Source organism: Cyprinus carpio, chromosome B10, assembly GCF_018340385.1.
Source record: "Cyprinus carpio isolate SPL01 chromosome B10, ASM1834038v1, whole genome shotgun sequence".
Classification (NCBI taxonomy): domain Eukaryota; kingdom Metazoa; phylum Chordata; class Actinopteri; order Cypriniformes; family Cyprinidae; genus Cyprinus; species Cyprinus carpio.
Window position 1 is genome coordinate 4886753 of NC_056606.1, and position 16175 is coordinate 4902927.

The 16175-nt window shown below is 37.6% G+C and overlaps 1 protein-coding gene across 1 annotated transcript in view; it reads right to left on the reverse strand.

Moving 5' to 3' along the window:
• galt (galactose-1-phosphate uridylyltransferase) overlaps positions 1–16175 on the reverse strand; it is a 109664-nt gene that overhangs the window by 87149 nt on the left and 6340 nt on the right. Inside the window, exons 5-6 of the mRNA XM_042732165.1 lie at positions 14059–14188; positions 6397–6453 (exon numbers count right to left, since the gene is read on the reverse strand). Coding sequence (XP_042588099.1) covers positions 6397–6453; positions 14059–14188 — 187 coding nt within the window. The remainder of the gene's footprint in view (positions 1–6396; positions 6454–14058; positions 14189–16175) is intronic.

A 16175-nucleotide genomic window follows, 5' to 3' on the forward strand; every position in this document is an offset into this window, starting at 1 on the left:
TTGTTGATTATAATTGGTCCGTTACAGTTTGTTGCGAGTTTTGCAAAAAAATAAAAAAATAAATAAAATAATAATCCAACTCTATTAAACATGAAAATTTACTACATATTAAGCAAAAGTTTAATTTAGTTTAATTTATATGCTCTTATAATATTTATTCATATTTTATTTTATTTTGTTTGAATTAGTTTTTATTTTTTATATTTTCAGTTTTCTTTTTTAGATTATTTTTCTGTCCTTTTTTATTTGCTAGTGTCAGTTTTATATATTTCTATATAAATGCAATTTATTTTCAGTTTTATTTTAGTTTTATTTCAATTAAAAAAATGGTTTTCATATTGTTACTTTTAGTGAACAAAATAAAACTGTCGAGAATACTTTTACCTTCTCTTCCAAAACCTTCACCCTCTCTGTTGTTCTATAGTGAAATTAAATTAAATTAAATTAAATTAAATTAAATTAAATTAAATTAAATATTTACTTAAAAAAATCTAACAAATTCTACATTTCTCCAGCTTGCTTTCTAATCTAATTGTTTTTTATTACTGGCATTGTGTATTGTGACAGTTGTTGGTAAAATGTGACAATTTATTATAGCAGGTCAGCAGAAGGCATTTTAAATCAACTGTGGTAATAATTTGTAGTCATTCTGCTCATTTGCGTAAAGTTCAATTGTGCTCACCTTTGTCTTGTTGCTAACTGTCACTGATTGTAAAACTATTCTTTCCCAAAATGTCACATTTTGTGCTTTACAAAGCATTTACACAGAATTTAATTCTTGTCATGTTTCATGATCAAGACCCACTGAAGATAAAAGCCCTCTGGTGGTTTTCTGCTTGCAAAACGCTGTCAGTGTGAACACACCTTAAGTGGGGCGTTTAGATACAGCAAGTCAACAGGTTCTTCAGCCCGAGGTGATGACTACTTAAAAAAAAAGCCCTCTCGGTATCATCGTTTTCATAATTGCTTTCACGCCCGTTCACATGAAGGCCTTTAGTTATGCGTACTTAATGACAGCGCTATTCCCTCAGAGCTCCACGCAACCTTTGAGGCTAGGAAAGTTCACACAGGTAAGCACTTTACTCAGAGAGCTATTGAAAACGAGGCCGTGTGCTTATGCATTAAACATCAAGTCCCTGTAGACGAGCGAAAAAGAAAAACACTCGTTTAATCGAGTCCATTTTCCCAAGAATTCCAATTAAATATCTAAAATGAAATAAAATCCTTTGCGGCTGTGAAATCATAAAGCCCATCTCTCTCCTTCTCTGTTTTTAAAGATAATACCAGGCGGCCATGGGAGTCGCTTTAAACAAGCGGTCGGCAGCTCCTCTGTATTCCGGCTGCTGATTTGAATGTCAGGAGTGATAAAGGAGGGTCGAGAAGGAGGAGACGGACGGAGGGGGAACTAATCATGCAGTCTTCACTCACACGTCCGGCGGCCCTAGAGGCCACGTTTATGAACCTCGGTGAAATAAAACGCCAGACAGCGGTCCATCACTCTCAAGAACAGCGAAGCACAAAAAAACATAAAGAAACCACGTCTCAAAGTCAGTAAATATGCTAGCAGTGACAACATCAGAGATATTAAAAAGAAGCGTGTGGCGCGATGATTTTCAGGCCTGACCCGCAGGCGATACCGAGAAGACTACAGTTCTTCGGAGTTTTCATACGTCTGTTCTTAACAGATGGTCCAGATGATTGACGTTTCCTGACGTACGCGTATACTATTTATTTCCTGCCTGTGTCGGAGCTCAGGAGAGCAGCGGATTGACTTGGCGTTTGGAAAAGCATCAGACGGAGTTCCGAGGGAGAGAACGTCAATCACACCTCAGTGCTGACCGCCAATCTCTCTCCTTGCCGTTTCTCTACTATCGCTACGGTTAGCAGTGTATGTAAATCCACAGATAAGATGACATTATACACAACGTACGTTCATGCAGGGATAAACCAGAGATGCTGTCACCAGAATGCGTTTGGGAAATTGAATAGAATCGTAAAAAGAGAAGACTGTTAATTTTTTAACAGTTCATTTATTCTTCAGTGTCTAGCCATAATTGTTCGTCAAGTCAGGTTGTTTGCTGCTGCTTCTCATAGTTGGAAAAAAATGTGAGCTCTGGATTTCAAATTCTCTGAGAAAATTTCTCTCATCTTGAAAGGTTCTAAACACTTTTCATGTTTAAACTATTAAAAAAAAATACAGCTGATTCAATCAACCACCAAACCACTAATTTAGCTGTCAGATTGGCTCTCTATGGAATTCTAAATACAGTTCTCAGGAGGGAATTGTTTGGCAACCCGCTATTTATCCAATTTTGTGGAAATTATGTATTAGTATTATTATAAAAAATTAAACAAATATTTCTCTTTACACCAAAATCTCCTTCCTAGCAGTGCGATGCAGCATGTTGACAGAAAACTTGAGTGAAAGTCATGAAAGAAGTCACTCTAAGGGTGTCAGTCCTGTTTCAAACAATCCAACACAGGCAAAAAATGTAAAATTCTATTCACATTCACATGGTTTATTGCATAAAAGTGAACTATAGTTTACTGTAAACATAAAAGTTTATATGTACACTACCATTTATAACTGAAGCTTTTTCTTCAAAGAATTGATGTTTCTATTCAGCAAGGATGCATTGATTTGGTCAAAAATTTAATGTAATGTAATTTCTGATGATGTTTATAATTTAGAATGTAAGATTTCTATTTAAAATAAATAAATAAACAAACAGACATCTGTTACTATGGTCTGCCTGAATACTCAATTTTGATTGGCTGGCAGGTATGCATTAAAACTTTTTAATGCACAGGTAGTTCCCAGTCAGTTTGATCACCGTTCTATATTAATGTGCTGCTTTCAGTGACAAACACACATGCACACAGAGCACACACAAAAACATTCAGGAGCACAGAAACTTATTGTCAGTGCTGCCCTGCGACTTTTATTAATAAAATACCTTAGAGACTGGATCACTGTATTATATTCATAAACAATGAGGAGGTAAAACCACTGAAGTAAGGAAACTCACAGATTCACTGTCTGTAGAGAGAGATGCACAGACATTGTATTGCATGTAATTCATTCATGCAACTTTCATCCCCTTCTCCTTCTCTCTCTCAATAATTGAATAATGATTAGTATGATTAATAACTATATTGTATATAATAATTTATGCACCTGGCATTTAGAATGGATGCCTCCTGAAATGAACAATAATCCACAAGTAATCCACACAACTACAGTCCATCAGCGAACGTCTTGTTTGTAAAAAACAAATTAATAATAAAGACGTTTTAACTTTAAACAAATGCCAAAATATTCTGGCCAAAATATGAATTCATAATCCATAATAATGCTTCCTCCAGTGGAAAAGTCCATCTCCTGTTGTCCTTCACATCAAAATCCATTGATAAATTCTTTTCAAACTGTTTTGGATTGTTTTTGCGTGTAAACGGTGCTTGATCTGTGCATACTTCTCTCCTGATTCAGACAAGATGACTTTTTCACCGGAAGGAATCATTATTATGGATTATGGACTCATATCTTAGCAAGAAACAACAGTTTGAAGTTAAATTTGTATTTATGATGGTTTTGTTTATTGATTTGTTTCTTACAAACACGCAGCTTTCCAAAAGCAGCAGGACCGGAGAAGTGTGGATTACTTGTGGATTATTGCGTTGTTTTTATCAGATGTTTGGACTCTCATTCTGACGGCACCCATTCACTGCAGAGCATCCATTGGTGAGCAAGTGATGAAATGCTAAAATTCTCTAAATCTGTTTCCCAAACTCATCTACATCTTGGATGGCCTGAGGGTGTGGACATTTTCAGCAAGTTTTCATTTGTGGGTGAGCTATTACTTTAAAGTATTTAGAGTCCATTTTGACCATTCACACATAGGCTAAAATTCCCTGATGAGAGCCAAAAAGTGTGAAAAGACCCTGAGACAACATGTTTTAAATTTCACAAAACAGCAGCTCGATAATCGTTTCAAGAGACAGATGAGTCTCTGTTTTGAGAGCTGATGTTTTGTGTTTGTTCAGGGGTGGGTGGTTATGGATGATATGAGAAAGCGTGGGACAGACAGAGAGAAAGAGACACAGATCAACACACGCAGCCCGCTGTATCACGAGCACTCGCTCACTCGCTCCCTCTCCGCAAATACTCCCATCCTGGAGAAGCTGGGCAGCCGGATACACGTGGCTTATCCATCTCTCCCAGGGCATGCTGGGTAAAGCTCAACTCCTGCCGGCTGACATAGACCTAAGCCACACAGAGCTCCAGTCTCTCCACGGGGCCACACACACGGACAGGGAGGGGGATTTACGTGCTCATATTTAGCTGCGTCCATTGATAAAATCATATGAGAAACTTAAGAGCGGCTTACGGATGATTCTATCAGGGCTGAGCCTGTGTATGCTGGGAGGTTGATTTATGTTAGAGGTCGATGATTGATGTCACGTCCAGCACATACTGGGACGCGGGGTGGATGTGTTGTCATACTGACAGTATGATGCATGGATGAGCTGTTGCCAAGGAAACTAGTCTAATGCGTAGCTGCTAAAGGGTCTATTAACATTTAGTGCCAAAAAAAATCCACCTGGAAAAAGCATGTCATTTGTTCAATGTTCAAATATGTTGTCTCTACTCCAGTTTTTAGTTCCACTTCTGATTTGTGCTTTTGAATTAGCTTTTTTTTTTTTATCATTATTTTCAGTTTATTTTTGTTTTTATTTTAGTTTAGGTTTCATTATAATGTTAGAATTTTACGCACATCAAAGTTTAAGCTAAGCTAAACTTGCACAATTAATAAGTTAACTAAGTTAATAAGCTATTAAGCACAGTATTACTTTTATTGCTATCCAGTGTGATTGTCAACTAAAACTAATAAAAAGAAATATTAGATGAAAACATAAACTTAAAAAAAAAACCTAAATGAAAATTAGAAATGTTGGGAACTTACTGAAAGAAAATAAGTTTAGATAAAATAAGCTAAAAATGAACTAGTGAAATGAATTAAATAAAACTGAAATAAAAATTAATTAAAGCTGCACACAGAAATATATTTAAAAAGCTAATAAAATGACAAAGGCATGTAACAAAATTACCAAAAAATAAACTACAATTAAAAGGCAAACTGAAAATATTAAAACAAAAACGAACACAAAATATGAATAAATTCTAAAACACTTCTGATATCTAATTTTCATTTAATGCAGGGTTGTAGGTCTACTTAAGGTTTCAAGTTTTATAAAACTATCAAGTTTTATTTGATACCATTTATTAAAAACTACAAGTTACAGTCATGAAAATGTCTTTTAATTTACTTTCAAATGTTTTGTTACATTCAATTTCATTTTAACTTTCTTTTAGTTTCTGTTTTTGATAATAGCGCTGCATTTATTTTGGTCGCTGTGTTACAAAAATGAAATTTCCTGCACCTGCAGAATAAGCTAACTTTCTCCAGCCAACTAAACTATATCAATCACAACCTAACAAGTTGGTTCACATTGCAGCGCATCGGCGCCAGAGATCAGATTTGATGAGGCTGAGAAATAAATGAAAGCCGGTAAACCATAAATCTATGGTATGACCGTTAAACCTTCATTCTTCAGGTGTGGTTTATTATAAAGAAAGTATGATACGGAAAATATGAGAGGTTTTTGACAGCTCCTTTAAACAGAGCTCATGTCAAACCTTCTGAAAATCCTCTACTGCCCCCTAGCGGAGCACACAGCCATAAACACTTCATGAATTCAGGGAGAGGGAGCTCAGTGTGCGGCCAACCCAGCGAGTTTGGCTTGCTGTGCTGTCACGGCACGACAGTGACAGGCTTCCTGTGCTTAGAAGAAACAAGGGTAAGACAGACAGCCAGAAAAAGGGAAACAAGAGGAAACAGAAGTTCCTTGCTGCTCGGAGTCATGAAGATGTCAATAAAACACATCGTTTACACTGAACGCTATCAAACCGATAAAAGCAGCTACGTTTTCCACCCCATTGCCATCCCAGCGACCTCCTTTAAAAAATAAAATCCCAGAAGACAAACTCGTTCGACTCCGAGAGCGAGAGCCGAGAGTAATTTTCTATCAGGAAGACGGTTTTGGTGATGTCTTTCCTTGGACCATCTCTGTACTTCCCTAATTGGAGTCTACAGGCTTTTTAAGCTCCTGCTTGCATTAGCCGTGTCTCGTCAGCAGTCTCTCCACTGAGGGGACAGTTAAAGACCTATTCCAGCCTAAAAAAGAGCATTCCAGATAGTCGAAGACTGCAGCGGATATGTCTTAATCTGCAGAGTAGCATTTCAGGGCTCTGCGAGTCGACAGGGCAAGCGCTAATTGGCAGGAGGAGGGCTAGAAAAAAGGGTACATCAATGAAGTAACGAGGTGACGGCATACCTGACAGTGAGGATGGGGGTTTGAGCAGCCCATCATGGCTCCTTTATTCTCGAAGATCTGAAACAAGAAAGAAAAAGTCATTACGTCCTTTCAAAGAACTCAGACATAACAAGCCACGGCAAACTGTATACAAGTGTACAGAAACACACTCAAACAGACAGGTGCAGACAAAACACGCACTCTGTTATTGAGACATGAAGAGATCAGAGCACATGTTGCTGTTTAAAAGGAAACATCCTGTCGAAGGAGGTTTTAAGACTTCCTGGCACCTCCCTCAAGGGCGATTTGAGCAGGATCTGCCCTTGACTACTCCACTTGATAAATATTGACTCGGCTAAAGTCACCGCTCTTCAGGGTCTGTAAATCGCAAAGATGAGGCAGCACACATGCTCTGATGTGTTTAACAGAGAGGAGATAACCACCGGTGTTATCTGAGGAGTCGCTAACCGCGATAAACTGCAAGAAATGTAGAAACGCCCCTGTAGATGCTTTTCGGATTGAACCTTGCTTTTCCCGAAAATTATAATTTGCTGTTTCAACACAATTGCATGCAATTATTTTATGAGGTGGTGAATTTGTATGAATTCATACAATGTGATTCGTACAGAATCACGCGGTTTTATGAAAAACAAGCATCTAAGGGCCAGATTTACTAAACCGGGCAAATTAGTGTTAGAGTGCAATTCCATAAAAGCGCCGATGGGAGGTGAAAATTCTGCGGCTGATTTACTAACAAAGCAAACATTAAATAACATAGACACAACATCTAATTTCCATAATGACCAGCGCAATCTACCAATAGCAGCGCAAATTACCACCTGCTTTAAGACATGCTTTTTTTGGCCGTTAAATAATGCCGCAAATACCAGTGAATTGACAAGCGCAAATCTTAGTATATCGTGTTGCGTGATTCATTTAAATACTCTCCTCCCATAAATTTACAGATTAAAAGGGAAACTCTTACCAATGCATATTCAATAAGGTGAGTCAAAAAAATAACTGTCCACACCTTTTCAGTGCTAATTTACAACTGATAATCTTTAGTAAATCCAAACAGTAGTTTTTAAACGCTGAATGAGTGTTTGCACTGGCACAAGCTGATAGTTAATCTGGCCCTATACCTTTAAACCTAACCATGAGTGGCGCATAACGGTGGCAAGATTGGTTTTAAATGCTGAATGTACAAGAAGGCCATTGCAATGTCGTAATTACGCGTGAGAAAAACAAAGTTTTCTTTAAGTCCCGAGCTGCTGAGGTGTCGGCTTGTAAGTGAGAAAAAACGGGAGGTGCAATACATGCAGTGTCTCTAATGATGGCAAATTTGATAAAATAAATGTTTTTTGTTGTTGTTGTTGTTGTTGTTATATATATATTCAATAAAACTAGCTAGCTGGTGTTCTGATGATTCGTCGTTTCCCGTAAAGGATGTCACAAACCATATAACAAAAATGCTGCGTCTTTAACTACCGAACACGTTTCTCACGACTGTACGCACACTCGCGCCTTTGATAACTGTGCACGTCGTTTTATCTGACTGTACATGTACCGGCAGCGAGCAGCACCTCCCGCCACTAAATTACAATATATTTATGCTATATTCTCATTAATATACATACTGACTTCAACTTGGACCACTAAATAAATATGCATTTCAAGAGTGATAAACAAAGTGACAGAAAATATTTATTTTCATGGATTTTAAATGTTTAAAATGTGGAAACCACTCATTGCATCATACCATCTCCTGACTGCATTATAATTTGTAAAATAGGGGCTTTATGGAGTGTGTGTATACATAGTTATAAGTATAACAGTTTATATTTCATTAATTTAGGGAAATGAACAAGTGTATTAGCCCTCAAGGGACTATTTGGCCAACCAGCTTATTCCTGCTTGAAAAGCAAAATGTTATTGATAGTTTAAAAAACATCAACTTTGAAGCACATGCTGATTGATGGACTAGAATTACTCAACATTACTTACTACCTTCCAGCAACACTATATAAGGTAAAACAGTAAAAAACATAATAATAGTTCATTTAAATGGAACTGGAATTGGAACCTGAAATTTTTTTTAACAATACACAGCCCTACTTATGGAGATCTGTATACTGTAATATATGTTGAATTTTGACATTGTCAACCTTTAAATTAAGTTGACAGTAAGTAATAAACAGTATTGAGCACTGAGAAGTTGAGTATTGTGCATTTTTCCTTACCACTATTTTTTAATAGTTATTTAATGATTTTAATGGATAAATAATGGAATCGGAATCGGAATTGGAACCGGAACCGGAACCGGAACCGGAACCGGAAAATTTCTAACGATTCCCAACCCTAGTCGTTATCTGGAAATTAATAAGCTAATAAATTAGCAAATCCAAATGGCATTTTTCTTTTTTCTTTTGCCAGGCAATGTGTATTGATTAAGTTTACAGCACCTTCATAAATTTCCTAAAATCACAAAAAAGCAAAAATATAGACTTAAAAAGGCAATTATAAAGGTTGCTCCAGCCAAAGTGACTTTCACACACCTGGCATAATTACTTCTTCCCAACTCAAAAGTTCCCAGGACTTGAACATACCATAAGCAGATGGTACAAAAAAAAAAAAAAAGTACTAATTAGATTGTGCAGATGAATTAGTTCACATGAATTATCCACAAAATCACAAAAATGTAAAATAGTTACAAATTGCCTTGAGAGTGTGTTGGTGTGTTTGCATGTGCATCTTTCAACAAATTACTGAAGAAAATGTTCATTGGAAAAAGCTTTTTGTGGAATTTTCAACATTGATAATGAAAACAAGAAGAAAAAGACATGTCATGGAACTGTTTTTAATTAAGTTAACTTTTTTCACATCAACAAAAAAGAGTGCGTTACAGCACATTGTGTCCTAACTTGGCATGACATTAAAAATTTCCAAAATCAAGTAATTTGTCGCAACACATGCAAGACCACACAACGCAATCAGAACATATTTTAATGTTTAGTGTTTAATATGCAGCTGTGTAGAATTACTGTATAATTTGAACCAATGGGATTTCACAGTGTGGACTCAGCACAAAATGCTTGTCACAGTCCCAGGTTAGGACACGGTGTTAAGTTACAGATTCAATGTCCCTGGAGTAACCCGAGGTTGGCACTGTGCCATAATGCTGTACGTCTACAGCAATGCTAGCTCAGCAAAAGCACTGAAGGTGCTTCCTTTTGCCACAAATACATAGATACATGCACTGGAGCAACCTTGTGAACCATAAAATGACAAACTGGTCAGTCTATAGGAGGGGTGTCCAATCCTGCTCCTGTAGGGCTACATTCCTGCAGAGTTTAGCTCCAGCTCACCTGCCTGGACGTTTCTAGTTATCCTGAAGACCTTTATTTGCTGGTTCGGGTGTGTTTAATTGGGGTTGGAGCTAAACTCTGCAGGAAGGTGGCCCTCCAGGAACAGGATCGGATGGACACCCCTGCTTTATGGCCTAATGAACAGAAAAATTTAGCAAAAACTGTTCCTTTAGGAGTACAACAGCTTGTCACTGGGGCAAAACCCTTAAAGAGACAACTTTGTATCTTATTTACCTCTAAAAGGTGCATATTAGTACTTTAGAGTAGTAATATGCACCCTTAAGTAGGATGCTATGAAATCCATTTTATTATTTTTTTTTGTAATTTTTCAGGATTCCATTTTTTTTTTTTCTGGGCTCCATTTCAATTGTTAAATTACATTTTAGTAATCAAAAAGCATGTCTAATTAATTGAAAACATCGCACTTACACAATTTAATGTTTACTAAAAGTTTAACAAAAAATAAATTTTAGGGTCCTGTGTTATTTATTTATTTATTTAATCTGGTAATCAAATGAAGGGATAAAACTAATTTATAATCAAATGAAATGAAATTTATTTTGGCAAACAAAGTGCCACACAACAGAGGTTTACAGTTAAAATTTTAAAAATTTGTAAAAACACTGTGATTATTCCTTAACAATAATGTTTTAATAATAATTTCCTAATAGCAATTATTGTTATCATTGAGACTTACATTCTACTGTATAACAGAAACATATTTATGTCACAATTTCTTAAAGTTAAACTTTTATTTTGACAGGTTGCTGTGAAGACCTTAGCTTCTGTCAGTGACGACGTTACACCAGGGCTAAGGGGGCCTATAGCCCCGTCAGAATTTTTTTTTGATGGGGTTTAGCAAAATTTCTTTATGAAGTAACTCTGATGTCATCAATATAATTTATGTTCTTAGCACCCCGACATATTGGTCTAACCCCCCCCCCCCCCCTTAGCACCGGTAGAGAAAAAATTGAATCAAGCTTTCTTCAAGCAAAACAGAGACATGCAGAACATGTAAGGCTTATATTTAAATAGTCTTTTTGCGGTTTACTATTCACAAGCACTAGTCTATATTGCGATTTGATTTAAGTGTACTGACCTACTTTTGATTTATTCAGCCAAAATTTGACAAATTCTGACACATCCCACCAAACCAGTTCAAAAACTCATCACAGTTTGGCCAGATGATGCTACCTCAAAACTACAGGACTGCTTTCAGTGCACAGACTGGAACATGTTTAAAGAGGCAGCCACCTACAACAACCTCACAGACCTGCAGGAGTACACTGAAACTGTGAGTGCTTATATCAAAAAGTGCATTGATGGTGTTACAGTCACCAAGACCATCACCACACCTGCAAACCAGAAGCCGTGGATGACAGCAGAGGTTCGTGGGCTGCTAAAGATCAGAGATGAAGCATTCAGATCAAGAAATAAAGCAGCCCTCAAAACAGCAAGAGCCAGTCTGTCCTGTGGCATCAAAAATGCAAAACGGTCATATGCTCAAAAAAAATCAACAATCACTTCACAGACAGCAGAGACACACAGAGCCTGTGGCAAGCCTTTCAGACCATCGCAGACTACAAGCCCCCGCCACAGGCCTGTGATGACGACACATCCCTCCCGGATGCACTCAACCACTTTTATTCATGGTTTGAAATGGAGAATGACACACCTGCACAAAAACTGCCCATACCTCCCAATGTCCAGGTGCTCTGTCTGTCTCCACCCGATGTAAGAAAGACCCTATCTAGGATTAATCCACGCAAAACTGCAGGTCCTGACGACATACCTGGCCGTGTACTGAAAGACTGTGCTGCACAGCTGACAGATGTCCTAACAGATATCTTCAACACCTCGCTAAGCCAGGCAGTCGTCCCCACATGTCTCAAATCTACAACAATCATACCGGTACCAAAGAAATCACTTGTGTCCACTCTAAATGACTACCGTCCCATAGTGCTGACTCCAATCATGATGAAGTGCTTTGAGAGGTTAGTCATGCACAACATCAAAACCAGCCCAACACACTTGATCCGCTCCAGTTTGCATACCGTCCAAACCACTCTACAGACGATGCAATTTCCTCAACCCTCCACCTGGCTCTTACCCACCTAGAAAATAAAGACTCCTATGTTAGAATGCTGTTCATCGACTTCAGCTCAACATTCAACACAATAATTCTACAACATCTCATTAATAAACTAAACCTGCTGGGCCTTAACAATTCCCTCTGTAATTGGATCTTGGACTTTCTAACTGGAAGACCTCAGTCAGTCCATGTCGGCCACAACACCTCGAGCACTACTACACTGAGCACAGGTGCCCCACAAGGCTGTGTGCTCAGCCCGCTGCTCTTCACGCTGTTGACCCACGACTAAACACACTACAGAGAGGAAGTGGCACAGCTGGCTGAATGGTGTGGCACTAACAACCTGTCACTCAATGTGGAGAAGACAAAAGAGGTTGTGATTGACTTCAGGAGAAACTCTGTTGACCACCCCCCCACTGACCATCGATGACCATGGCGTGGCTGACACAGAAGAGTGTACGCTGCCTGCGTACTACTCAGATTCGGCAAAATGCCACTACGCTGATTTGGAGAGACACAGAGAAGAGGAATTGTTGATGAAGTCATTATTTTTGTTTTCTTCGTGTACAAAAAGTGTTCTCGTTGCTTCATAACGTTATGGTTGAATCACTGATGGCAGATGAACTATTCTGACGATGCTTTTCATACTTTCCTGGACCTTGACAGTGTATTTTACTTGGCAGTCTATGGGACAGTCTCAAGCCTCCCTGTTTTCATCCAAAATATCTTGTGTTCCGAAAATGAAAACTTTCATTTTGGGGTGGAGTATCCCTTTAATGACAGATTTTTCATTTTGGGGTGAATTAACCCTGTAAATGATGGCACTGCTCTCCTTGAAAGTTTGTAGCTGTTATGTATCGTACATCATTAAAAGTGCATTAGAAGAGGTGTTTGTACACTGCCATATCTTTAATGTATATTGGATTCCTGCACTCCAGGAGAATACACTTTTCTTGTATTATTTGGTATTGGATGTGTTCTATGGTCCTTTGGAGTCAATGAGTGTCCTCCCTTCATTATTTATCAGTTTGTGGGAAAACTGGAGAACTAGTAGTTGGTTTATAAGAACAATTGTTGTACACAGTTATTTATGTATTTATCATAGCTGTTTTAAGTCAGTTACATAAAAAAAAGTTGATTGGTCTAATTTAAATCTGAAAAATAAGACTCATTACCCCTTAGCTAACTGCTTGTTGTTCAGACTAGTTCTGTGTTCAAGACAGTCTTAACATAGAAGATACTTTTATGAAAATGGCCCCAGTTATCCAAAAACATTCGATTTTGTGTTTCTTTCACATACATTCTTGTGCATGTGAATGTGGGACAGTGGGTGCAATAAGATGTGAAAGTTTACTACTGAAAAGCAACTAATAAGATACAAAACAAAATGACAAAAAAGCACAGACTGTACCAAAAATTAGTAGACAAAATCCATACAGGTATATGAAGGTTAGCCAATCCTAACAGAGGACATTTATCTACTGATGTTAAGGAATAGTAGAAAAAAGGATGGAAAATAGTCATATAAAACTAAATTATAACTGTTTTTGGCATACGAAATATAACTAACGTTATAAGTGGACTTCAGAGAAAAACATAAAATGATAAAGTGTGTAGGATTCTGTACCTTTAAGCAGAAAACCTTCGTTAAACTGAATCTATAGTCTGTCAAAAAGCCACTGAGGCTCAGGAACTCTCTCACGCTCATAAGTTAACTATCTTTTGGCACAAACATCTTAATTCACTGTATTCATATCCCTGGAACCCTTTGAAGTGCTCCATTATTCCCCTGCAGGAGCATTAATGCGTCCAGAGAGGCCAGAGGAGTGCTCCACACTGCCTGTCATTGATCAGCGCTGAGACACCCTGACTGAAGAACATCTCCCAATTGATCCAATTAGTGCTGATGAGGAAGACTGGGACAGAACCTAATCGAGCGCTGTCCCTGCCTCTGTCTCCTTTAAACACACACTCTTATGCAGTCACGTCCCCATGACTCCATGGCTTCTAGAGAGAAAGTTTCTTGAGGCAACAAATGGTGGTGAATGTTTTTTTTTGTTTTTATACACCCCAGAGAGTGTGAGAAATGTGTGTTTTTTTTTGATGTGTGTTGTGTGTTTTTGGTGTGTTTTTTTGTGAAATATATATTAAAATTTTTTTTTTGTATGTGAAGTAACAGGTGCACCAAAAAAAAGAAGAAAAAAAGAAGTGAGATGACGTACTAACCTGTACCCATGTGTACTCAGCACCCAGCTCTACAATCAGATCTGCCCACTTGTCAATCACTTTGCGGATCTCTGCGGGCTGCATGAGGGGGAGGGTGATGTCAGACCAGGGGTGGAAACACATGACCTTACTGAAAACAAACACACACAGCAATTTGTTTAAAACTTCCTCTTAACAACATTATGATCTATCTATGTCTGTCTGTCTGTCTGTATATATGTCTGTCTGCCTGCCTGCCATATCCTATCTATCTATCTATCTATCTATCTATCTATCTGTCTATCTATCTATCTGTCTCTGTCTATCTATCTATCTATCTATCTATCTGTCTATCTGTTTATCATATATCTCTGTCTGTCTGTGTCTGTCTGTATCTTTTATCTTCATGTCTATCTATCTATCTATCTATCTATCTGTCTGTCTGTGTCTGTCTGTCTGTATATCTATCTATCTATCTGTCTATGTCTATATATGTGTGTGTGCATCTATCCCTCTCTATCTATCTATCTATCTGTCTGTCTATCTCTATCCTTGGCTGTCTATCTGTCTGTCTGTCTGGTCTGTCTACCTGTTATCTGTCTATCTATCTATCTATCTATCTATCTATCTATCTATCTATCTATCTATCTATCTATCTATCTATCTATCTGTCTATATGTTTATCTATCTCTATCTGTCTATCTATTTTTATTCATGTCTGTCTATCTGTCTATCTCTGTATCTATCTATCTATGTATCTATCTATCTATCTATCTATCTATCTATCTATCCGACTGTCTGTCTGTCTGTCTCTCTGTCTGTCTATCTATCTATCTATCTATCTATCTGTCTATCTGTCTCTGTCTATCTATCTATCTATCTATCTATCTATCTATCTATCTATCTATCTATCTGTCTGTCTGTCTGTCTCTCTGTCTATCTTCTATCTATCTATCTCTCTATCTATCTGTCTATCTGTCTATCTATCTGTCCTGCTTCTGTCAGTCTATCTATCTATCTATCTATCTATCCTATCTATCTATCTATCTATCTCTAAACAGTATCTGTCTGTCGATCTGTCTGTCTGTCCTGTCTGTCTATCTCATCTATCTATCTGTCTCTCTGTCTATCTATCTGTCTATCTAGCTATCTGTCTGTCTGTCTTCTGGCTGTCCTGTCTATCTGTCTGTCTGTCTGTCTGTCTGTATGTCTGTCCCTTGTCTGTCTGTCTATCTGTCTGTCTCTCTGTCTGTGTCTGTCCCCTATCTATCTATCTATCTGTCTGTCTATTTGGCTGTCTATCTATTTACGCTCATATGTCTATCTATCTGTCTCATCTATCTAGTTATCTATCTCTCTGTCTGTCTCATCTGTATGTCTGTCTCTTTCTGTCATGTCTGTAACTCTGTGTATCTATATCTGTCTATCTATCTATCTGTCTATCTGTCTATCTGTCTATCTATCTATCATCTATCTCTGTCTGTCTGTCTGTCTATATCTGTCTATCTGGTCTGTCTATCTATCTAATCTATCTCTGTCTGTCTGGTGTCTGTCTGTCTATTTATCTATCTGTCTATCTATCTATCTATCTATCTATCTATCTGATCTATCTGTATCTATCTATCTATCATCTATCTGTTCTGTCTGTCTGTCTATCTATCTGTCTGTCTATGTCTGTCTATCTGTCTATCTGTCTCTATGTCTATCTATCTATCTATCTATCTGTCTATTTATCTGTCTGTCTGTTTGTCTGTCTGTTTGTCTATCTATCTATCTATCTATCTATCTATCTATCTATCTATCTATCTATCTACTGTCTGTCTGTCTGTCTATCGTCTGTCTGTCTATCTATCTATCTATTGTCTGTCTGTCTGTCTGTCTTCCGCTCTGTCTATCTAATCTATCTATTTATCTATCTGTCGTCTATCTATCTGTCTATCTATCTCTCTCTCTATCTATCTATCTATCTGATCGCTGTCTGTCTGTCTTCTGTATCTTTATCCATCTATGTACTGTATTTGTCTGTCCGTCCATTCGTCCATCTATCTATCTATCATCTGTATATCTGTCTGTCATGTCTGTCTGTCTATCTATCTCTATCTATCTCTATCTATCTATCTATGTATGTCTATCTGTCT